This window comes from Geospiza fortis, unplaced genomic scaffold (assembly GCF_000277835.1).
Source record: "Geospiza fortis unplaced genomic scaffold, GeoFor_1.0 scaffold130, whole genome shotgun sequence".
Taxonomy (NCBI): Eukaryota; Metazoa; Chordata; class Aves; order Passeriformes; family Thraupidae; genus Geospiza; species Geospiza fortis.
The window spans coordinates 4,749,792-4,774,568 of NW_005054300.1; the positions used below are offsets into that span (position 1 = coordinate 4,749,792).

Below are 24,777 nucleotides of genomic sequence, written 5' to 3' on the forward strand. Positions count from 1 at the left end.
AGCCTCTACGCCCTCTGGATGGGCTCCCACTACGTGGTGGTGGTGAACAGCTATCGGCACGCCAGGGAGGTGCTGCTCAAGAAGGGCAAAGACTTCGCCGGACGGCCCCGCACCGTGAGTCGGCAGCAGCTCTTGGGGACCCCTTCCCACTGTGGCGTGGCGTGAGGAGGGGACGCTCCCCAGGAAGGCACGGGCACGCAGCAGGGTCCGTGTCCCCTCCCCATCCTGCCTGCAGCAAGGCAGGAGCAGGACGACCCCTCCATACCCTGCCCTCCAGGTATTCCCCAGGTATTCCCCAGGGTTCCAGCCAGGTCACCCTCCATCCCAAGGGTGCCTGTTTTTCCTGCAGCTGGCTGCGTCCCTGGGCACCGGGATGTGGGTTCAGCTACTACCTGTACCCTATAAGTTCCTTGGGCATCCTAGAGCCTTAACCTTCACATCTATCCCCAAATCTCTTTATCAGTCCTTGGCAGGGAGAAAGTAAACCTCATGTCCTGTGCTTTGCCTGCCTCCATTAACCTCTAATCCCCCCCGGACCATTTCTGGGATAGGGTGAGATGATCATCCCTCCCCCGCGGGGCTGCCCTGCAGTGGGATGACCCTGGGACTGCCTGTCCCTCAGGTGACCACGGACCTGCTGTCCCGGGGGGGCAAGGACATCGCCTTCGCCAGCTACGGGCCCCTGTGGAAGTTCCAGCGCAAGCTGGTGCACACCGCCCTCTCCATGTTCGGGGAGGGCTCGCTCGCCCTCGAGAGGATCAGTAAGTGCCTCCTCCCGGCCCCAGGCTCCCTCCCGGCTCTGGTTCCCTCCCACGCTGTACTTCTTCTTCTTAAGTGCCCCGATTCCCTGGGAAGGAAGGAAAGACAATGGCTCAGCCCGTGTCCCCTGGCTTGCCAGGCTCTGTCCCTCTCCTTATATCCCCTGTACTTTACCAATACTCTCCATGTGTTTTCTACCCTGAACTTTAGTTCCCCTCTCTCACAGATGGGGAGACTGAGGCATGGAGCCAGTTCCCCACTCTGCCCAGGAGGACATCCTTGCACATCTCCATTCTGCCTGCTCCTCTCCAGCACCCAGCATTGTCCCTTCTGCCCATCCCAGCCCCTCAGGGCCCAGCCCTGTCTGGGGGTGCCCTCTGCAGGCTGCACACGCTGTAGGAGCAGGGGACCCCTCCTTCCAGCCCCCAGCTCCCCTTTCACCCCCTTGGCTTAATCACCACTCCCTCATCACCCCCTGGCCTGGCTCTCCTCCGTCCCAGTCTGCCGGGAGGCCGCATCCCTGTGCGAGACGCTGAGCGCGGCGCAGGACACGGCCCTGGACATGGCCCCCGAGCTCACACGGGCCGTCACCAACGTGGTCTGCTCCCTCTGCTTTAACTCCTCATACCGCCGGGGGGACCCCGAGTTCGAGGCCATGCTGGAGTACAGCCAGGGTATCGTGGACACCGTGGCCAAGGAGAGCTTAGTGGACATCTTCCCCTGGCTCCAGGTGAGCAGGAGCATGGGCACTGCCCATTCCTCTCACCTCAGATGAGAGGAAGGAGCTGGGATGTGTCCTGTAGGAGCCCCACTCAGTTAGGAGTGTCCCTGGCCTGGTGACCCACAAGAGCCAGTACACTGGTGGGCACTGTCCCTGTCCCAGTGAGTCAGTACACTGGTGGGCATAGAGTGACTGCCTGGGGGCCTGCAGGGGCTGGGCTGGGCTGAGCTGTAGACTGTTGTAATGTGCTTTTCTCCCTCAGATATTCCCCAACAAGGACCTGACCCTGCTGAAGAAATGCCTCCAGGTCCGGGACCACCTGCTCCAGCAGAAATTCACTGAACACAAGGTGCCAGCAGGGCCAGGACAGGGAGATGCTAGGGCTGGGGTGGTGGGCACCGTGCCCAGGACAGCCTGGCTCATGCATGTCCCTTGGCAGGAAGCTTTCTGTGGAGACACTGTGAAGGACCTCATGGATGCCCTCCTGCAAGTGAGGCTCAGTGCTGAGAACAGCAGCCCTCTGGAGCCAGGGCTGGAGCTGACTGATGACCACCTCCTCATGACGGTGGGGGACATCTTTGGGGCCGGTGTGGAGACCACCACGACTGTGCTCAAATGGGCTGTGCTCTACCTGCTCCACTACCCTGAGGTAGAGTCTGCACCCTACAGTGGGGGCTTGGGTTCCCCCCAGCACCAGGAAGGTCATGGGGAGTTTTGGGGAAGGCAGATGCCAGAACAGAAGGCAGGCTCTGCAGATAAGCAGGATCAGGCTGTGGGCACTTCTGCCCACACAAGCTGACAGACCATGCTGATGATGCTGGGTGCACTCCACTGTGCACAGGGCACCTTGCTCCCTGGGCTCCCACAAGGGTCTTTTCTTTCCTCCTAGATCCAGAGGAAGATCCAGGAGGAAATGGACCACAAGATCGGCCTGGTGCGTCACCCCCACCTCAGCGACCGCCCGCTGCTGCCCTACCTGGAGGCCACCATCAGTGAGGTGCTGCGCATCCGGCCCGTGTCCCCCCTGCTCATCCCACACGTGTCCCTTGCTGACACCAGGTGAGACCCCCTGGGGCACATCCAGGTCATGGGCAGAGACTGTGGGGAGGGAGCCACTGCCTCACTCTGTGTCCACTTTGCAGCATTGGGGAATACTCCATCCCCAAGGGTGCCAGGGTCATCATCAACCTCTGGTCTGTGCACCACGATGAGAAGGAGTGGGACAAGCCTGAGGAGTTCAATCCTGGTGGGTTGTGTGATCCTCATCCCCTCCTGAGCCCGGGGATGGCCGGGTGGGTGCAGCAGGAGAGGCGGAGCCCTGGGGGAGGCTTGGTGCTGGGAGGTTGGATGCTGCTCCTGCCCGTCTGGGGCATTTGCGCCTCTTGCTCCTGCAGCTCCCAGGAGGAACACATGTGGTGAACTCAGGCAGGTCTCAGGCAGAAAGGTCAGCCTGCTGATGCCAGTGGTGCCCCTTTCCCTTGCAGGCCGCTTCCTGGATGAGCGGGGCCAGCACATCCATTCACCCTCACCCAGCTACCTCCCCTTTGGAGCCGGGATCCGTGTCTGCCTGGGAAAAGTCCTGGCCAAGATGGAGCTCTTCCTCTTCCTGGCCTGGGTGCTGCAGAGGTTCACACTGGAGTGCCCTGAGGACCAGCCCCTGCCCTCGCTGGAGGGCAAGTTTGGTGTCGTGCTGCAGGTGCAGAAGTTTCAGGTGAAGGCCAGGCTGAGGGAGGCCTGGAGAGCAGCCTCGTGACGGGGTGGAGCCCTGGATCCCAGGCAGGGGGGTGGGGGGTGGGACCACAGAGGCTGCCCCATGGATGGGGCCTTATCCCGATAAAGCTATTCCCAACACAGCATGGCTCCGGCTATTTTTTGGGCAGGAGATGGAGGACAGGGTTAAATGTGAGATGTGTGGTGGCCACGCAACTTGCTGGGAGCACTGGGCTCAGCTGGGAGGCTGTGGCCTCTCTGCAGCAGTTCCTGCCTGCTCACTATCCTGAGCACTCGCTGGCTGGCTGGATTTTGGCCATCGCTCCAGCAGCAGCAGCAGCAGCAGCACGACCTTCCCGTAACGCAAGGGGCCGTGTTTGCTTTGCTTTTGCCAAAAACTACTGTGCCATGGAGGGCAGCGTGTAATTAGGTCTCTGGTTCTCTATTACTTGACCTCTTAATATTTAACTAAATAGCTGCACAGCTATGGCTCAGGGCCCCTGGAGGGAAAGCGGCCAAGGCAGAGGGGAAAGCCCCACAGAGCCCCAGCACATTGTGACACCCCAGCCCTGCACACCCCCTCATTTTCCCCCTGCCCTCTCTCTTGCTAGCAGCCAGGAAAACAGACATAAACTTCCCCACCACTGAACCTCCTGCTCAGTGTATATGAGTTCTTTCAAACCCCCAGCACTTGGCTTTCATGCAGCCCCTTCAACATTGGCATCCAATGCCAAATGGGTCCTGTCAGCCTGTGGCACAAGGGTGATGAGGAAGGCAATGCATTTGCAGCCTGGCACAGCACTGGAGCATCCTCCCTCCTCCCAGTCCATATTCCTGGGGGCTCAGGGTGGTAGGGAGGAGCAGGAGGAAGAACTGCCATGCACATACCTGTCCCAGGGGCAATCCCCAGGCTGATTTGAGCAGCTGACCCACCAGAAGCTGGGCAGAGGGAGCACAGCAGGAGCCCAGCCCCATTGCTGCTGCACAGAGTCTCTGATGGCTTCTAAGGGCTGAGCCCCACACACCCTCCTCCTTTCCTGCCTGTTTCCATCACACTGGGGTGCCACCGGGTTTCCAATCCCTCTACTTCTGCTACACTGTATGGGTGAAGGGGGACAGGACTCAGAATGGCCTTTGGGAAAACTTGGCTAAACATGATGCCCTGGGCTTCCCTGGGGATTGGCACCTCCATGCCAGCCTTGTCCTTCCCCTGACCCAAATCCTGTCACTGGCAGCACACACTGGCAGGGAGGCTCCACTCCAGTCTCCTGTAACATTGTGATGCCTCCAGGAGCATCAACAGGACCTCCAGCACATTTGTACCCCTTTGCCAAGGCATTTGATTTTGCTTTTGGTAAGGGAAAGGATTTTCTCCTTGCCAGAATCAACAAAGGGCTGACACCTTGCTGTTTGCCAATGCACCCACACAAGTGCTAAATGCCCCTTGGGGCAGAAATGGGGACCTTTGAACCAGGGATGTTTCTAACCTGGAGAATGCCTCCAGCCACAGCCTCTTGCAATCCACCTTTCCCATTTGCCAGGGCTGGCATGTGCTGTCCTAGGCTGGGAGACCAGCACGTGCTGCAAATCCCAGCAGCCCAAGCTGGGCCCTGCTGCAGGGTGTCTTGCCCCCTACCCAGCCCACCTCCTCCCCACTGGGAGAAGATGCTGCTGGGGAAATTCAGAGCCCAGAACCAGCTGCCTGGTACTTTGTGAGCTGGTAAACAGCCCCCAGCACAGCTGCTCCCTGCTATGGGAGTGGGCAGAGGCACTGCTGAATCACCCAGCTGGTATTTCTATCCTGACAGCTGCTCCGGGGCTGTGCTGCTGCACCCAAACCCCTGGCTCCACCAGAAATCTCCACCTGGGCCACTGGCTCTAGCTCCCTGAGGCAAAGGGGGTCTGCAAGGGAGGAACTGGTGACGATGGAAAGAATAAAGGTTTTTCATTCCCACAGTTTCTTGGGTACACCATGAAGCACATGTGCAGCTTGCTGAGGGCACTGAGCAGAGCAAGCCTGAGCCTTTCCATTGCACAAACTCATTTTGGGGGTACAGCCACCCTCACAGCACTTGGCTGACCCAGCTGCACCACAGGGCTCAGCTCAGAAGCCCTCCAAGTTTGAGAGGCTTGTCTTTGCACCAGGCACCGGCTGATCCTGGACTGTGCTAAGACTGACGGCCAGCCCAGGAGGAGCAGGAGACGCTTGGAATACCTGCGGGCTCTGCACCGGGCACGGGGCCAGGAGAGCTGAGTAAGCACAGACCTCAGGACACAGCTGTTGCCGGTCGAAAAGAAACCGAGAAAGGAGCCCGCAGCCTGTGATCCCCCGGCACAGAGCCTGCAGTGCTTGCACCACTGTCGCGACAGCCCCGCTGCGGGCACCCGTCCCATCTGATAAAAACAGATCTGTGCTGCAAGGATGGGGGGAACCGGCTCTGACGAAGAGGCCACTCATCCTGGCCTTCCCAGGCTGCCCACTGTGCGATGCTGTGGGGCTTGCCTGAGCCAGGGGCTGCCTGTCTGCCTCCCTCCTGGCCTGGCTTTTCCTATATAAACTAAAGAGAAAAAAAGAACACAGCAGCAAAAGCCTCCCTGGGATGTGTTGCACAGGTGGTGATGGGGGCCACAAAGCAGCAGCCTTTGGGGAGAATCACTCACTCAGGACAGCAAAGGAGTTTATTCAGTGGAGCTGTGCCCCAGTTCCCTGCCAAGCTCTGCCGGGAGCAGGTCAGGCTGGGATGAGCCCAGCCAAGGCTTGCAGAGAACCGGGGGAGATACAGCTGGGGAGCCCTGGCTGTGCAGAGCAGGAACTCAGAACCACTGACTCACATCCCTGAGCAGTGAGGGGTGCCCAGGGAGCCCGAATCTCCCACTGCTCGGCAGAACAGCCACATGCTGGCAGTGGAGCCACTCATTCTGCTTCTCTCCAGGCTTCCTGCCCCAGGAAGCTTTTGATGACTGTAACACAGAGGCTTAACTGCACCTCGGCTTTCCTTAGCCTCCAGTTAGGCAGGCAAAGCTCTGAGAGCAGGCTGCCAGCAAGCATCAAGACACAATTCCCTCCTCCTCCATCTTCAGCCAACACCCATCCACAGGGTTGTACAAACACGCAATGATATGTGGCAGGAAGATCACACCAGTGCTCCCAGATGATGAGTTTGCCTCACTGCAGAGGTGAAAAGTCCCTTGGGAACACCAAGGAGATGCTGCAGTACCCACTGATCCCAGGAACCCTTGTTGTGCCCAGGGGACACTCGCTGAGCCACCACACTGTGCTCTTCACCTGTCCCTAGGCAACACAACCCCAACCCAACAGGACACCTGCTGGGTCCTTGCCCTCAGAGACAGATTCAGTGGCCAAAAACATTCCATGTAAGCAGTTCCACATGGCCACGGACTCCAGCAAAAACAGACTTCAAGGAGTACTGGCAGCCACAACTAGAGCACATTGTAAGCAGAACACTGAGCACTAGATTGACACTAATTTGCTGTAAAACCTGCTGCATTATTGCAACTCCGTTTGGAAATGATGTATCCATGACTCCCAATAAAACACCCCTTATAGCTGGGAACGGGTGGGGTTTGGTATTCCAGTGCTGGTGATGGACATCTGCCCATGCCCTCACACTTCCAGCATTTTACACAGTGTGCATTTGGAGACAAGCTCGCTGGGTCACACTGGCTTCCTACACAAAGATGTATAGCAGGGTTAAGCACCTTTCTAAAGCTCCAAAGGTGGAGCTTTGGGAGTCCTCTGCCTGCCTGAAGAGGCAGCAGCCAGGGTATGTCCAAGGAGCTCACGTGCCCCATATCCTGCCCTGCACCACTCCTCCCCATACCAGCTGCCCCTTGGCTGCAGGTCTAAAATCCTACAGCACTGAAAGCCATTAACAGTCCTGCTCCTCAGGCACTTGGGAGCTGAAGAGACATGGTTTGTGCCCCATTTAGTTATTGTCTCTAAATGCCCAAAAAACCTCCAGGAGTCATAAGAGGCACACACCACTGCTTCTTCCAGACTTTTTAAAATTAAACACATCAGCTTGGCTTACTGGTACTTACCTCCATGTCCAGAGGATTCCCCTGCCATTAGTGGGATGGCTGGAAAGCAAATATGGAGATTCCTTATGCCACATAAGTGTTGACAAAGGGTCCCCCACTGGCACAGGACCATCCCCAGGACTTAGAGCAGTAAACCTCATTCCTTACAGACTGATGTGATTTTTTAGCTTCCTCTTTGGTGCGAGGAACAAAACCAGGTGCCAATACGTACAGAATTCCTGGGGCTGGCACTGGGGATCTTTCATTATCTTCTCAAAAGACACATGTAGTCAGTGTACACAACTGGAAGTGACCAGCCCCCACGCAGCCAGGCTCTGGGGCACGTGCAGCCTCTCTGTCACCACTCATCCAGGCCTCCAGGCTCCAGACATCCAGGAATGAGGTCTCTTGAATCCAAATCAAAGTCCTTCATTTTTAAGAGCACCCTAAGAACCAAACTGAAGAGCTGTCCTTATCTGATGTTCTGAGGAAAGAGAAAGGCTGTGATGGGCAAAGGAGTGAGATTCTTCCAAACCCTGTAAGGTAAGAGTACTCTGCTCAAATGTACAGGTAAAATGCTGGCATAAGCACCACTTCCCTTGAATTGCAGCCAGCCAGTGCCAACACACCTCCAGGTAGAATAACAAAACAAATCCACAAACTAAAGACAGATCTTGTTCTTAGCTCACAAAATGATACACATACACATGGACAAGTTATCAGAAAAGGCATTATATTTTGGTTTCCACCTTAGTTAAAATTGATTTTGGTTTTCAATCAATCAGATCTGAGTATGTCCAAGTTCAGGTTTCAATGTTTTTTCCCCATAACAGTAATGATCTGGATGACCATAATTATAAAAGGGACGGGGAGAAATCCCAAGAACAAGTTACATAGTCTGAACTGTGCTCTCTTCCAAATGAGCACTCTAGGGAATGTTAGTTTCAGTTCTTCCTTTTTTTTTTCTTTTTTTTTTTCTTCCTTCAGGTTGTTACTAACAAAAATCTCTACTGTTTATTAAAGCAAAGCTACAGTAAATTTTCTTGCAGTCTTACAGCAGGTTTTCATATTACCAGTAGGACTTGCATGCATGGATTGCAGTCACACACACACACGCTCACAGACATTATACAGTAGCCAGTTGCCACCATAAAAAAAAAAAGAAAAGAAAGAAAACAGACATTCATTTCTTGAAGTGGTCATCATTAGAATCGCACCAAATTTTTGGATAAAAAAAAATACTGCACAGGTCTTCCACATCTACAAGGTAAATCATCCCTTTCGCAATGGACGGAGCTCTCGTCTCCATTTGTTCAACATGCATCGCTAAAGCTTGAAGGCACGCTGGCCAAGGAGAGCCCTGTTCTTTTGTCATCTGAACTCCAGTGTGCTGCTAGCGGGGTGCAAAAAAAGGACAAAAATAAAGCCAAGCCCTTTTGCAGCACACCGGGAAAAGGTCATTCGGAGACCACAGTACTTGGAAGGCAGCCCAGCTGCCTGGATTCTACTGCTAACTGTGCTCTTGGAGGCATTGAAGGAACACACTTGTGTTTAAAAATGACACATAAAGGCAAATTTCTGCAAACCCTTTCTTTTCAAACTGCCTAAGGTAGACTAACACTCCTTCTAGAAGAAACTGGTCCTTCAGTCACCAGCTTCAAGTGGGAAACTTCCTACCTGCTGTATTAAACACTGAAGCACCAGAGGTTATAGGGCTGATGTGTTTGGGCATTCACCAGCTTCAGGGAAACTTAACATCAGGAAAGAAAAAAAAAGAAAAGAAGGAAAAACGATGAAAAGAAATCCCCAATACCTCAAGAGCACTATATCAAACCAGAACTCTTGGGCTACTGACTGCCGGCACTGTCAGAAGCTGCTTGCTTCTGGGAAGACACCTGGAGGTTGAAACCTTATGGTGATCTGGTATCCTCCCAGGGTGAGATTTGCTGAGTTTTACTGATTGCAAGATAAAGCAGTGTTTTGGAAAACTAAAACCAACAAACTCATAATAACCATCACCAAAATCACCGTTGGAAAAATTCCATTCTTTAGAAGATCTCATTGAGAAACATCAGTCCCTGCTCCATGGAGCAGGGCAGATAGGATTAACAAAACCCAGAGTGACCCGTCCCCCACAAGCTGGGCCTTCGAGGTCTAGTCCCCATATTATATTGGAGGGGAGAAAGAAAAATAAACAAAAAAAAAAAGAAGGTTGTATCACCTTTTCCTCCTGTTAAAGTTTTAATCCTCTTATTCCATTTTTATTTGTTTTTTTCCCCCAATTCTCCCTTCCACTCTGCCACCTTAGCTGGGGGAGTTATTGGTACAAGAGTTTGGAGAGTCCTGCTCATTTATTGTGTTCAAGAGTACACACACCGGCTGCCGGGGCAGGTGGTGGTGGCTGTGCTCGCGGTGCTGCTCCTCCGTGGCACTGAAAAGCCCTTCCTCCTCATCCCCATGGGGACGGCCGCTGCAGCTGTCACAGAAGTCCAGGGGCCCATCCAGAGTGTCATCGATGAGCCCGTCAAACTCCTTGAGGTCGTCGTCGTGATGGCCCCGGTTGCATACGCAGACTTCTATGCCCGAGTCGCCGGTGAAACGGCGCTGCCTGCCCGGGGTCTTGTCCTTGGCGTCGGGAATGGCGCTGCTCTGCTCTAAGCTCTCAGAGCTGTAACCTTTCAGCAGTTCCTCCTTGCACTCTGTATCCTTATCAGGACCGGCCCTCTCCACTAGCTCAGCTCCCGTGCTGGTGCTGCCGGGCTCGACGCTTTGCGTTTTGGTGACGGCTCTCTCGCCCAGCGCGGTGCTGGAGGGCTCGGGCTCCCCGCGGCCGGGCGCCCCGGTGCTGTCAGTACTGCTGTTATTGCTGCTGGGTGCTGCAGAGCTGCTCTGTGCTGGCTGCAGGGTCCTGGGCGTGTCCGGGATTGTGCTACTGCTGCCTGCTGGGACACACTGCTGATGTAAGGCACTGTACGGGGGCGGGGGGGTCGGCGGTCGGTTCACCACTTCCTCATAGGGAGGTAGCAAATAGTTTGGCAAAAACCCTAGAAGTGGGAGGCAAGGAGGAGAAGTTATTTCAGGAGCAGTTTATCTCAGGAAACGAGTCACTAATACAGGTCAGTATGGCATTTATCACCTACCAGCACCTTCCCACTGAACAGTACAACAGGCTCTACAAAGGGGTGCCAGAACTTGTCGCAGGTGAGGTGTGTCATGTTTTAGAGAAACAGCAAACAGGGCAGAGGAGGGCACCATTATAGGAGGAGATGGACACAACTGGGAACAGCAGCCTGATCTCCTGGCTTTCTCTATACTTACCAGGCAAACCTCCCTGGACTGGGTACCCCAACACAGCCCCATAAGCCGCACTGGGAATGGCCTGTGTTGGCTGGAGGGAACAACTCCCCAGCCCTCTCCAACACTGCCTTCTCAGCTGAATTTCCACTTTCAAGAGCAAAGATTTCATCTCACAAAGCATTATGCAAATATGAAGAGACATGAGCAGTTACAAGGAACTTGAAGATCCTGGCTTTTGGTTGCTGTTTTAATGCTGGATTCAATTCTTCTGGTGCAGTCAGAATAAATTGGCAGTAGTGGCAGAAGAGTTTGGCTTATTGTACTTACAGCCTTTCAAACCCATGAAAAATTTTGTTTATTTCTTAAGAGGCAACAAAATAGTCTATATAGACAGAATGTACTTAAACAGTGGAAACATTTAAGGGTAGCACTGCAATTTTCCATGTACAATTCCATATCCCTGGGGCTGGGGAGGGAAAGGCTGCTGGGGATGATTTCTGAGGTGACTGCCAGAGTTTAACAAGAAAAGCAAGTTCATACATTCAATTCAACACTCTGTCAGAGGAAACTCAGCTGTGGTACCTCCAGTCAGAAGGAGACTTGCTGTTCTAGCACAGCACAGCAGAACACAAGGAGAGCACAAAGTGATTGTACTTTCCCTGAGTTGTGGGCAACAGCTCCTTCATGCAAAGTCCTAGGGCTGCTCACCAGCAGTGTGGTCTGGGAACCACAGCACAGGACGGGAGCCAGCAGAGTCTCTCTGAGACTCCCTTTTCTCCCAGTCTGTGTGATCAAATTTTGTGAAGCCACCTCCCACACCTCAGTCCCACCAGCAGCAAGTCCAGGCTGGAAAGAAGGAGTCCTGAATGGGGTATCTAAAGAACCCTTGCAGAAAAACACCCAGGGAATCACTACACTCTCAGGGGTGGATGTGAAGGTGCTGTAGTTGGTGTGGTTCAACTCCAGACTCAAGGGGTTTTAAAAGCGTCTAACACCATCTCCTCTCTGCACACCATGGTCAGGCAGCAAAGCTCCCACAGCCTCTTGCTGAGCCCAATCGCTGCTCCCTCCCTTCACCTAACACAGGATCCTGGCTGCTGCCGTGCTCCCCAGGTCTGCAGGCAGGCAGTGTGAGTACATACGGAAATAGAAGGGCAGGGCTGAGTAGTTATGGGCCTCCCGGTACGCGATCAGGTTGATCTCGTGCTGCCGCTGCTGCGCCTGCAGGCGGTGCTTGGTGCGGCGGTGATGGCAAACACAGCAGCAGCTCAGGATGATGATGATGGTCCACACCAGCCAAAACCCTGCAGCAGAGAGAGGAGAGTAAGTGTTAGCCGTTGTGTGAGAGCTGCATCCAAATGCAGGAAACCCCAAGAAGCCAATGGAGAAGATAATCTGAAAGTCTGGATCTGAACCTGCACTGCTCTAAAGGCAGAAATACATGTTAGGCCAGGAGGCTTCAACACTGCCTGTGTGGGACACTGTGACTCCAACAGCCTTGCCAGAAATGGATAACTCTCAGCACACTTTGGTACAACGTATGTTCAATAGGTACAAGCCCAGAGAAGAACTAAATATGGAGGGCTCCCCCCTCCATTGCTCCTACCCTTTGGTTACCATTTCTTCTAGCCAAAAATGAGCAGAGCTGTGAATAGCATTGAGCTTGCCTCCCACAGTCACTTTGGTTTGAAAATAACAATCAAGACACAAAAGACACTCTGCAGATTGACCACAGAAGAAGAGAAAAACCCCAAGCACTATGTTTTGCTTTTGTTTGCACTGCTCTTTAATTTCTAGCCCAAATCCTTCATTGTTATGTTTAACAAAAACATGCTCTTTTTTCATAAATGTCTCAAAATATTTTTAAAACTTATTTTTGTATTCAATGTCTTAAATTATCCAAAATTAAATTAAACTATCCTCCCTCTCTGAATCCTCAAGAAACCTAACTTCTGCTCTGTGGTCATGGTTGGTTTCTGTGCACTGCTGTACCATATGTACACTGCTCCTTAAAAGGGAATTTTAAAACACCACTTCCTGAATTTTACCCACACCCTTCAACATGTGGAATAACTCTCCCTTTCCACAAATTTCTCACTTGCATGCACTACAAAATGTTTCCGAGACACACTTCAAAAAACTGGAACATTCACTCCAGATTAGGCTTTTTTTTCCTGCAACTGCAGCCTGCAGCTTGACCTACCCCCAGTGCCTGTAAGCTCTTTTTTAAGCTCAGTTTTTGCACCTAAAGATACTGGGAGCGCTTTTCCTTTAGAAACACATAGGCTTGGCAGCCACTGCTCGCTAGAAATCACAACACTGTTTTCTTTCTGTAACACCTCTGCCACTCTTCACTATTCCCCAGCAGTAAAAATGGAGATTCCTAATGCCACAGCCCATTTTCAGGTTGGCCAGTCTATCCTGTGGTATCAAACTGCTCTTCTCTCTCCACTAAAAACCTCTAGTCATGCCTTTACAATATCTTGATGTTTTCAGCATCCCCTGCTGTGTTTTCTCTGCTAAGAGCTAGGTGGGGAAAGGTGAACAGTTTAGGAATTTGAAGAATGAAAGCAGTATTGCTCTGGCTCAGGACAAAAGGCAATTGTATCATCCATCTCAGAGACCTGCACCGGGCTGTTTGTAGGGGAACTGGATGTGCCATATCGTGTTTCTGAGCATTTTGAGTGGGGACTTTCACCTCCCTGTGTCGTAACCCAAATTCCTCATGTATTTTGGCACAGCAAACTGAAATCTCTCTCCTGCCTTGTGCAATCTATTTCCCTAATCAACTGGAACCTGCCTTACCACCAAACTTATCAAAACCTTCCATCAAATGAAGGTGTTACATATTCTCCCACCCCCTTTTTTTTTTCTTGGCTGGAAATGAAGGTTCCTGGGTAGTTTCTCTAGCCAGCCTGCTCAGCTGTACCATGCTGATCAGAGAAGAGAGTGTGATCCTCATCCAGAGAAGCAAAGGACAAAGTACTCAAGATGCTCTCTACACTTCCCAAACCAAAATGAGAATGTGGCCACTGACCTCTGAATACCCTCCTGTTTCTAAAAAAAGCCTTTTTATATAAACTAAGAGGAGTGATCCAGTCCAGCCTTCACTCCAAAACCAAACATTTGCAACAATTTCTGTAGCCTCTATCAATACCAAAATCTTGGTACACAAATGCAATACTTCAACTGTCTCACAGTTTGAAGACTCTCACCAATAAGTACACTTTATTTCTTGCTAAGAGAAGGTCTCTTGGCTCTTGCTTGCTGAGGAAGCAAAAATACACTCATCAAAACCAGGTCATTGGCACAGCATGCCACCGTGCACTGAGGCAGGCCTGCAGTTCATCTTCTAAGTACTCCTTATTTTCAAAGAGCAGTCCATGATCATCAGTTCAATAACAATGGAAAATTACACCCAGCTATCCAGGGATTTTAGCTACAGTTATGAAAACAGATGCTTTTTAACACATTTGATCAAGTCCTTTCCCAAGGAGTCTAGATACAATGGTAGCAAGCAGCACTTAATTAGTTAAGATGTCCTGGAGAACTGCCACTGTTAAGCAATCTCAGCCACAGCAGCCAAATATTTCTGCAGGGAATAACTGCTCCCACCCAAGCCTGCATCCAGAAGATTAAAAAAGTATTTCTTTAGAAAAGTTCCCTACCCATTCCAAAAAAAAAGTTCCAAAGTGCTTTGCACAGAAACTGATGCACAAGCTCAGAGTAGGGGTCAGAGTAAGCTCAGCCATTCCTGCAAAGAGGTGTGGCAATTCTGTTAACATGCAGCAACAACACACAACAGCTTAGGATAATAAATTAATGTTGGAGCCTACTGAAACCGCAGGTGGCATTGAAGTAAACACACCATAATTTAGTGCATTGAAATTTGGCCACAGTGCCAGGGACAACACCTTCATTCTCCTGCAAAGGGTCTGTGCACGCTCGCAAATGTGAGCAGATGAGATCTGTTGTTTTTCACGAGAACTTCCAGAAGAAGAACCCACTAATACCACATTATTGCCTGGTTTCATTAACCACTGACACTTCCTAGAGCTTCTAGGAATTACTCAACCCCTGACTCAGCATGAGCCTGGATGGAGGACTCAGCACGACCCTGGAGGACTTGTCTGGATGATCACAGGAGATCAGCAGCATGTGCCCACCAGAGTCATTTGCTGGCCTGGCTTCTGGCATCCTCTCTAATGGCTGTGTCCCCACCCTGGCACCCAAGAGCACATCTGCCCTGCAGGGCTGGAAAGCCCCCAGTGCATCGGAAGCAATAGCATGGGACACCCATGGCAGCTGAGGACATGAGGGGCTCCCTGGTTGTCACTTGGGCAGAGGTGCCAGTGCTGAGAGAAGGACAGGGTGCAGCTCTGGTTGCAAGCCCAGTACCATGCTGGGAGTTCAGCGCCTCCATAAAAGGCTCTACAACACCCCTTGCCAGGAGTTTGGGCACAGCTGCAGTCTTGGCTGCAGAACAGAAAATGCAAAAGCCTAGAAAATATATAGTATGGTCATTTATTTGGAATAAAGCTATGCTCCAAGGCCAAGTGCAATTGTAAATATTATGTCTAAAAGTATGGAGCGAACAGTGAAGATGTTCATGACTGAGCTGTGCATTTGTACACCTGGTGAGACTTGGCTTCAAACCAGCAGCAGGGAGGTAAGCCGAGCAGACCACTGGCCCGTGCAGCCAGCAGCTCATTTGGCAGGAGGGGAATTGCAAATTCACCCAAAGACAACACAACGTGAGCAGGAAACGCAGGGGCCAAGCACAGCAGCAGCACACACTAACACCTCCTTCAGGGTAAAAACAGGTACCAATTCTGCCTTGTGATGAAAATGGATAAGATGTATGAAGGCAACTAAATTTGGCATTAAAAAGCCTCTAAAAGCCAAGTAAAACTGAGCTTCTGGTTGTGTTCAATGTCCCCAAAAGCCTTCACTGTTGCCAAATGCCTTCCTCTTGCTCCTCAAGATTTTTTTCCTCCCAAATGGATATGAGCTGTTTTTCACCAGCATTGTGCTGAGTTACCGCTGCACTCACTGGAAAAGGAAAAATGACTGGGAGACACATTCTAAGCCAAATTTGCCATTAAAGTCTGATGTGAGAGTATTTTCCACAGCCACCTGGCAGTGACCACTGGGAACAAAAGCTTGTGGCAATCTTAGGACAACATGACAGATAAAAAACAAACAGTGACTTTGTAAATACAACTTCTGATGGACAGCCAGAGCAGAAGTAAAGTACCAGTCTGGAGTGAAACAGGCACCAGGAGACCACTAGACTTGAAGGCAATTTCAGTCTTGCTCTTGGTTCATGGAAGAGTCAGAAGTTGCAACACTCTCCAGCCCAAAAACAACTGAGTCTTGAGAAACATGGCTATATTTTTTTGTTAAATTCACTGGTGATGCCTACAGGTGGATGGATAGTGATGGAAGCAAAGGTGAAACAGACACAGCTGAGGAGTTGATTACTGCCAAAAGATTTCCCTGCCAGAGCACCAAAACGTTTAATGAAAGTAAAAGAATCAGCACCAATCTGTAAGCTCAGAGCTATAAGCCTGACATGAGCAGGAAGCTCAGGAAGTCACAATGGAAGCTGCAAAAACACCTGGGAACGGAATTAGGTCCTGTGAACGCCATCTCTCAGAACCAGAGGAAGTACTGAAGAAAGAGAAGGCTGCTGCTACATTTACAGAATTCTTGGGAAAGGGAGCCCCATCACATGGTCATACACCAGAGATGCTTCCTACCAGCTGTGAAAGAACATGCTTAATGCTTCAAGAAAACCCCTTCTAGGACACTAACCATAGTTTTGATCAAACTTTAAAATAAGTAAGAATAAAACAGTTTAATAATTAAAAAACCAGAGCAGTCCTTCCTCATGAAAAAGGAGGGAGCAATGTTTGCTTTGATGCTGTACTGTATTTGCTGCCTGGGATGTTGCCATCAGCAATGCCGTTGAGGGAAGCTCCTTTTATCCTGTGCAAAATGGAAAATGTTTTCTGGACCGTTCCAAGGGTATGAACAGAGAAATTTGCCCTCAAGTTCATGGTAAACTTGGGCAAATGCCATGGCTCTGTTGGCAGGAAATCCCCTAAAAGCAAGCCAAAACATACTGCAAAGTGCCTTTGTGTCTGCCCGACAAGCATCTGGGTAATAGCTTTGGCTCCATGAGAGCTGGTTCTGAACAGAAGGAGAAGTGGGACAATTTCATTGACTAAGAAATGTCCCAAATGGTGGCCTCACAGTCAGTCATGGCTGGAAAAAGATTGTCTTCACAGGGCCAACACTATAATCAAAAAAGGGAAGAGAAATTTACTTGGTACCACAACCTGGATGCGCTTGGGTTTAATCGTGTCTTTTGGCAGAGGGGTCACATAATCTCCTGACACTGCAGGCACGAGCCTGTACGAGCCAACCCTGCTGCTCAAAAATGCCAGATGAAGGATCCAGGCCATAGGCCCATGAACATTTTAAGAAGGAATAAAAGAAGCCGCTGAATGACGTGATCCTCTCCTGCCTGCCCTAACCATACCTCCTGCTGCTTCCTCCACCTCTTCTTGTGCTGGCACAAAGTTGTGCGCAACTGTGGTTTGAACTGGTTTGAGGGAACCAGAACAGGTTGAAACTTGTTTGGCAAACACAGCAGCAGCAGCAAGAGAAAGACTGTGACTTTCAGTGACAGTTTTATGTTAGTGTAAGTCATTGGAACTGCAGTCCCAGCCTGACTTCACTGCAGGAAAAAGTTACTGAATATTTGTAGAGTACAATGGCAAAAGAAAAAAGTTGAAGACATCTCCAACTCCTGCTCGCTTGCTCCCAAACTGGTAACAAAAGGAGACACACGTTAACTGCAACTGGTTTCTAGTTTTCAGAATAGTGGCCACTATATATGGTACACCCATTGCAATGAGATAAGATGGAAAAACACGAGTTTCAGAAAAATCCTTTGACCATCATGCAATGAGAGTCAATGTGAGGCAGTAAATCTGCAGACACTGTTTTTATACCTCTCTCCTAGGGAGGGAGCCTTCCAAGGGCAATTGCTCCCATGCTTCAGATGACATATTTTTAAGTCCAGTCCCCCCCAAGAGATCTATGTTGGTAAAATGAATGTTGAACAATAGTCTAACAAAGACCAGAGTGGAACATCCAGCTGAGACCATGTCCTGAACATCTGGGAACAACAGATGTAGGTACTTGGTGACAAGATGGGTTGGAGGTATGTAGGGCAGGGGGTGAAACAATGCTAGGAAGTTCTCTTGCCTTTCCAGGCTGTTTAGCACAGCAAAGGTGGAAGCAGCCACATAGGGCAAAAGTCAGAATCTGCATAGCCAGGCTATGCCAGACAGCTTGCCTTCTGCTTTGGATCTGAGAATTTTACTGAGCCAGACCAAAACAAACTTAAGGTGATTTGTCTGTCTGGATTAGGCTACAAGAAGTCCAAGTAAATCAGGAAATAACTCCCTCAGTGACCCTGTTTATTATAAAGAGTTTCTGTGTGGTTGTGACATCTGTTGTTGCCCTATACTGTTGGAGAGGCTTTGTCATGGCAGGGTTATTGCTGCAGCACAGCTGAGGATGAACAGCCCAAGGGGAAGTTTGAGACACCTAGGAAAGAGAAGCAAGTAGAAGCCTGGGTGAAAGGTGAGGAGCAGCAAAAATCTTTCTTTGAAAAACGATGTGGGATAAGACAACATGGGGTAAGGACAAAAACAATGGACTGGTGCATTGTTTGATTGAGTGTTTTGGAGACTGCAGCAAACTCTTGGACATGAATTCCTATTATAAAGTTGACCTCCTGGAATATGTACGTGGTACAGCAGTTGCTTTAGTTTCAGCAACTAAGCGGATCCTTGCCAGAATTTTCTGGCAGCACGCTTTTTGGGAAAAGAGCTGTCTAGCGATTCCAAGGGGAAGCGTGCAGAGATGAGCAGAATGTTCAAAATCAGCAAAAACATTGACTGTGCTGCTTGCAAACAGAACATTTTTTCCTGTACAACTCTTCCACTAGGACCTAAGCAGTCAAGATCTTTTTTCTTTTCTTTCTTTCAGAAACAGAGGGGCTCAGTATCACTGCTAAAAAAGACAAAGAAACAAAACAGGCACAAGCAGTATATGAACGCTCACTCATTACCAGTGCTGGGCTGCTGTACAGTACCTACATGACCCAAGACCAGCTAAGTCCTCCAACTTCTAAACCCTACAAGTTTTTGCAAGCAGTGAGCAGCTGCCTGTTTCCATGCTCCTTGATTCCTGAAGCATAGTGTACTATTTTTACAACCACACAATGAAATGTACTTTCTACAGCTGTGCTTGCTGTGTTTAGAGCCTCTGGAATCATCTAATGATTCCAAAGGCAAGGAGAGGCACAAGGATGGATGTCAGCAGACCTGGATTTAGTGATCAGTCCACATTATACACTTAAACCTGGGAAAATCCAGAACCTCTGAGCCTTACTTCTTAGTCTGCAAAGCACAGGAACTGCATTCCTCGATTACCTTCTCTCCTGTATTTTGAAAAGTGGTATTTTGGAATGTCTAAGCAATAAGACACCTGTCAGGCCTGGAAAAAGGCCAACATTGGAAAACTCCAGCAAATCACAATCACATCATAGAGACCTGAATAAAAACTGCTAGGAAGCAAAATCCAGTGGCTGCTACCATTCTCCCCCTTGGGGACCATGAGTTCTCTGGGGAGTCCAATTAAACTGTTCAATGAAAATGCTGACCCAGCTCATCCACCACTCAAATATCTTTTCCTATGAGAGGAAACACAACAGTAAAGTACATTTTTCCATTTTATTTTTTAGTATTGTGTTCGAAGAAAATAAAAAGATGTAACACAGCTTTTGCCTCACCAGGTTACCAGCTACCAAGCTTAAGAACTAATTAGACCTTTACATAGTTATTAGACCTATATCTATAACTCTGAATATAGTTTTATTATTTGGCAACACAGCACTGTTTTTATTTTTTTTTAAAGAGGTGGGTGGGGAATCTGAACTGGGCTGTTATCTAATTTTAAACATAGGCTGTCCACCTGCTTGGCATATCATATTCTCCATTCCTCTACTCCACTCCTTAACAAAATAATACCTTGATTTTACATCCTATTCCACTACCCTCAACAACTGGTTTAAAATTACCACAATCTTACTTGCTGCCTAGAATTGCTGAGATCAGCCATTTTCAAAGACAAACTTCCCTCAAATTCTGTAACAGGGAAAAAGGTCCGTTCTATAGGAAAAATTCCAAGTGGCCACAAAATAGGATCATGTTTCAGAACACATGTCCAGCAAAGATCAACTAGTTTTCCTTTCCATTTCAAATGCCACCCTCCTCTGCTTCTTCTTCCTACAAAGCTGTGGTGGTAGATAATTCCAGGATTTAATTCAACAGGACTAGCAAGAAGGTCTATTTTCAGGCACACAAAAGTCTGAAACACACACTGGTGGTCTGAGAAGGTCAAGAGAAGCAAAAGCTTCTCAAAAGCTACTTCAGTACATGCATATGCTGGTTAAAATCAAAACAGAACAACCATGAAGCCGTACTTAAAAGGTGCTGCTATGTTAACTGTTCATTAACCAGAAGTTATTATTAACTTTTAAAAAGCTGATCTATTCCCAAGTATTTAAAGCAGTTGCTCTCCCCTGCTCATATTAAGACTACTTACATTTACTATCACCACTTTTCACCTTGAAGGCCTTCAGAGTGCCTCAGCATATGTACCTATCAAGGACACTCCACAACTGCTGAGCAGCAGCTAAGCTCACAAGCCCTCGAATATGGGTTCACATTTAAAGGACTTGCTCCCTCTGTGACTCCTTCCCATCCAAAGGAAACTTCCTGCCATTCATAATGGCAAAGCAAGCTTTGAAAACATTAACTGATTTTATATCAGTGTTGGACGTTTGCCTGAATTTGCAAAAAGCCTAGAAAACAGGTATCATGTTTGAATCACTCCCCTCATTTTGGTGTGGTACACATTGCTCCCGGTGAGGCAGAAGGAATGTGAACACACAGAAACCTATCTCCCCCGAGGAACCATCCAGCAGTGTGTGTGACCAACATGTTTATTCTATGATCTCACTGTGACCTGCGAGTCTGCTCTAAAAAGAAGCCTTTAATGTTCTGCCTCCTTCTAACAAAATCTGGTTTTGTCTTCCAAGAACTTTTATGATGCAGCCAGGCACTGCCAAGTATAAAAGTCTGTGCCATACTGAGAGCACAAAGACAGCTACACCATCCCATTAAAATGGCAGGGGGCTATTGCTTGGACTAGACTGTTTGTATGCAATCCAACCAAGCCTCTCTTTCAAGATGTCCATGGGAGAAACATGGTGACCATGCCACCACCTCCACTGTGCAGTTGCACTCCACACTGCTGCTCAATTTAGATCCTGCTTGCTAAGGAGCCTGTAAGCCTTTGCATACATGCATCTTCCTCTAGATTCCCACCCACACAAATGCAAAACTGGGTTTGACCTTCCCCAATCTGTCCTGTCCATGCATCCCCCTCTAGCCTGAAAAAATTCCTGCCATCTTCCTGCCTGTGCTGCTGACTGCTACAATCTGATCCAGGCACTCCAAGGCTCCAATACAGTCATGTCTGTTTCTCAGCCTGCTACAGTCCCTGGAGCTGCCCCATAGCTCCCCATCCTGAATTGTTTCTTGAACTGTTTGGACATTTTGGAAAATAAGTCTGCTGTGAAAGGTCTGCAATACATTAAAATCCTACCATTAGTATCAACACAGCAGCCACTGGAGTCTGAGCACAGTGTGTCTTGAAGATGCTTACTATAGAGTCCTGTTCAGTTTATAACCACATCCCCCATACTTCACTGGCTAATTTGAAAAGTAAAAGCATATTTCTAGACTAAAGGATGAAGTGTCAGCTATTCCTGTCCTTGGATCCAGGTTAAGTGTCAGTCTTTGTATGTATAACACATTTCCACACACAAGCTACTTTGGGAAACTGAAACTGTGGGCACAACAGAGGAATTAAGTAGAAATCGTAGTTGCATAAAAACTAGAAGATACTATTGGGTGTGGTAAGAAAGTATCTCCAGTCTCTAGTGTAGGGATATAACGTTCAAAGAATCACATTTCCAAATTCCAGGAGCAGAGATGCCCTCCCAGCCTAGGCTCAGGGCAGTACAACAGCACAACATCAATGTTCAACCTTTTGTGTCCCTCCTAGAGAAATAAGACACCATCAGACTGAACAAGCTTAAGTTTTCCTTTAAAACTCAGCATTTATCACTTTCTTATGTTTTCAACTTCCCATTTTTCCATATATCTTAATCAGGTTTTGCTGACCACCTGCTTTGACCTGCCTGCTGCCATCTAAGGGGACTCAGCAGGTACAGTCACTCAACCATTTGCTGGAAACTTTGCTATTTTTAAATCGCACATTTTGGGAAAAAGGAGATAAGAAAGGCTGCAGTGGGCAATGTGTGATCCTCACAGTACAACATTCAGCCACTGCAAACCCACAGGATTTATCCAAGATTCTCTCTACACAAGGACTCTGAACAGTCCTGAAGAGAATAAGCACACTGGCCCTCCTCCTTGAAAGGACATCTTTAAAAAGACATACTAGATTTAAACTAGTTGTGCTTGCCAACAAAACCAATAGATAAAACCACAAAACCAATAGATAAAAGACACTGAATTAATTCCCTGTTTGAGTGTGTCAAGCTCTAGTGTTGTGTGTACAGCATTTCTCCCTCAAGCTGGTTTCCTTACTCCTGTATAATGTCATCTTGAGTATCCAAATCAGTGAGAAGAGCAAACAAGAATGGCAAGATGACCCATTACTCCTGAGAAAGCACCCACTGTGACAACCCTATTTCCTTGTCACATCAGCTCTGGATTGTGCTGCAGTGAAATGCAATGGCAATGCACAACAAGGGCTGAATACAAAACCCCGGGGGACACAAGCCAGACCTGTAGTATGGTACAAGAGCCATGCAGGTTAGGAAGGGAAGCCATACAAAATGGAAGGACTTACACCAGAGTTCATAGTAGTAGTTGCAACACTGGGATTGTCCACAACAGTGGCCCGTTTCACATATGTAACTTTGATTGTTGACACCCATGCAGGTTTCCTTGTCCTAAAATTAAACAGACACACTTTTAAGATGCTTTGTCAGTATCTTTTGTAAATGTTTTACTCGATGATCTGCAAGCATTTGAAAAGTACAAGTTATGGTCTTTGGAAACTCTAAAATACATAAGGAGGTTAAAAGACATCTAAGGACCACCAAAAAACAAAGGACCATTCAGAAGAAAATCCTCATATCCCCAAACCCATGAGTTACACTGTTTTAGCATCTAGTCAGCACTGCTGTCTCATTATCCCTCTCCTTTTCCACTAAAAGTTACCACATTTTGGGAGCCAGGTATTCTCTTAGAAGAAGAGATGACATTTGCTCCACATTGTACACAATATCACTGTATTACTGGAGCTGAATGCCAAGTGGAGGAAAAGCATTCATAAAGGGAACATCATAATTTGAGAAAAGACTGCTTGGATTCATTTAGATCTAAGTGATAATTACAATATGTTCCTGCAAGATTCCTATCTAAAATGATTTCTTCATAATTAGCCATGTGCTTTATGGAAGATCAGCATTCCTGTAAAACTTCTTCCTGGAATAGAAAGTAGTCCAGAAGCAGAGCCAAATCAGCTGTAGCAAATCATCCAGCAGGTCCTCAAGACACCTAACATGGAAAAGGTCTATGCTGTGAGGTCTCAGTTCCTCACATGGTGCACCACTTCTCAGAAGTCTGTGTTTTCCTGCTATTCTGAAAACATGGCTGGTAAAAAGTATAAAACACAAGAAAACAAAAGCATTTTACAGGCTGTGGTTTGTACATCCTCAAATAGGTTTTGGAGCAACCTGTGAGTTCAAAGAACACTATGGAATTTAAGAAACAAAAAATTTGTTTCTTAAATTAATTAAATTGATTAATTTCTTAAATTATTTACAAGCACTGTAACAAAGTTTTTATTTTCACTTTCTTTCACTTGAAGTTTATTTCAAGGAAACAAAAATGTGGGTAGGCTTATACTGAAAGCTGTGTTGAAAAAAATAATTTTGGAAGTACCAACTTGCAAAAAAGAAAACACCAACCCAATAAAGCCCAACAAAACCCCACCAGTAGGTGACAGGGATGCACATCTGTGGATCCCAGCACTGGCTGAACTGCACTGTTCTTCTCTTTCATGTGACTCCACCACAGCCACACTTCTCACAAACTTCTATGGAGCCACCACATGCAAAATACCAAGTGCATTTCAAATGTTGAACCATCTCATTGAACAAGTGATGTGAGGCAGCAACTTCAATGCAGAAGAGTCCTGCAGTAAGTTTTCAGTGTATTTGGGGATCTGGAGGAGAACCAGCACTTCCCCACCACACAGCACCCTGGTTGGAGCCACACCTCCCCAATATAGGTCTCTCACCTAAGCACCCAAATTACAGAAGCAACATAACTTCTAAAAGCAGAACAACCTCCTACCATCTGAGGCTCAACAGGAAACACCCCATGCTGCTTCTTTTCTCCTAAGAAGTCACACCAACTTTTGATCATGTGAGGGCACAATTCAGCTAACACAACTCAGCATATGATGTACTGCTTCCCTTCCTTCCTTGGATATCATGATTTCTACAAAAGGCTCTAAAAAGCACCTTTAAAACTCATCCACAGAGGCAACAAGTTGGAGGGGTACCTGCCTCTATTTTTCAGGAAGAGACAAACATTTTGCTGGACAGACCAGTCCAAGTACTACAGGCAGCTAAAGCAAACATTTGGTTCTTGAGATGCTGGCATGTCAACAGTAGAAAAAACACCATTTTCCTATATGGTAAGGTGGTGTTTCCATCTCTAACTGGTGGCGACTATTAGGAAATTTTGCTGAGCCAGCACAGAATTTTCTGCTTCAAGCATGCTATTCATTCCAAGAATAGTAATTTTAGCCAGCAAAAGAACTAGAACTAGGACACATCTATTATCTGCTCTTATTAGTTTATTTACATTTTTCCTCATTTTTGTTTGCTTTGCAGAACTAATGTAAGTGATGAACAGCATAGATTATGGCTCTCATATGAAGAGAATTGAGAAATTAAGATGCCATTGCAAAACTGCAATCCTGTTGATACTGCTCAAGTCAGAGAATGACTAGCTGAGGTTTGTGGTTGTGACACATGAAGATCAATGTGACCTGCT

General features: G+C 48.3%; 2 protein-coding genes across 4 annotated transcripts in view; one reads left to right on the top strand and one right to left on the bottom strand.

The window, feature by feature from the left end:
* The first annotated feature begins 6 nt into the window (after window positions 1–6).
* LOC102038147 (steroid 17-alpha-hydroxylase/17,20 lyase) lies at window positions 7–3,330 on the top strand. The gene is made up of 8 exons (XM_005416405.2): window positions 7–114; window positions 623–761; window positions 1,260–1,489; window positions 1,743–1,829; window positions 1,920–2,129; window positions 2,370–2,539; window positions 2,623–2,726; window positions 2,965–3,330. Exons 1-8 carry the CDS (start codon window positions 19–21, stop codon window positions 3,231–3,233), a joined length of 1,305 nt encoding a protein of 434 aa, XP_005416462.1. The 5' UTR covers window positions 7–18; the 3' UTR covers window positions 3,234–3,330.
* Window positions 3,331–7,947: 4,617 nt separating this feature from the next.
* Window positions 7,948–24,777, bottom strand: part of WBP1L (WW domain binding protein 1 like) — a 52,167-nt gene continuing 35,337 nt past the window's right edge. For 2 of the 3 annotated variants that reach the window (XM_031063754.1, XM_005416406.3), the window contains exons 2-4: window positions 22,556–22,658; window positions 11,671–11,832; window positions 7,948–10,275 (exon numbers count right to left, since the gene is read on the bottom strand). In XM_031063754.1, coding sequence (XP_030919614.1) covers window positions 9,536–10,275; window positions 11,671–11,832; window positions 22,556–22,658 — 1,005 coding nt within the window. In that variant the 3' untranslated portion in view covers window positions 7,948–9,535. The remainder of the gene's footprint in view (window positions 10,276–11,670; window positions 11,833–22,555; window positions 22,659–24,777) is intronic. The other variant, XM_031063763.1, reaches the window with a different exon arrangement.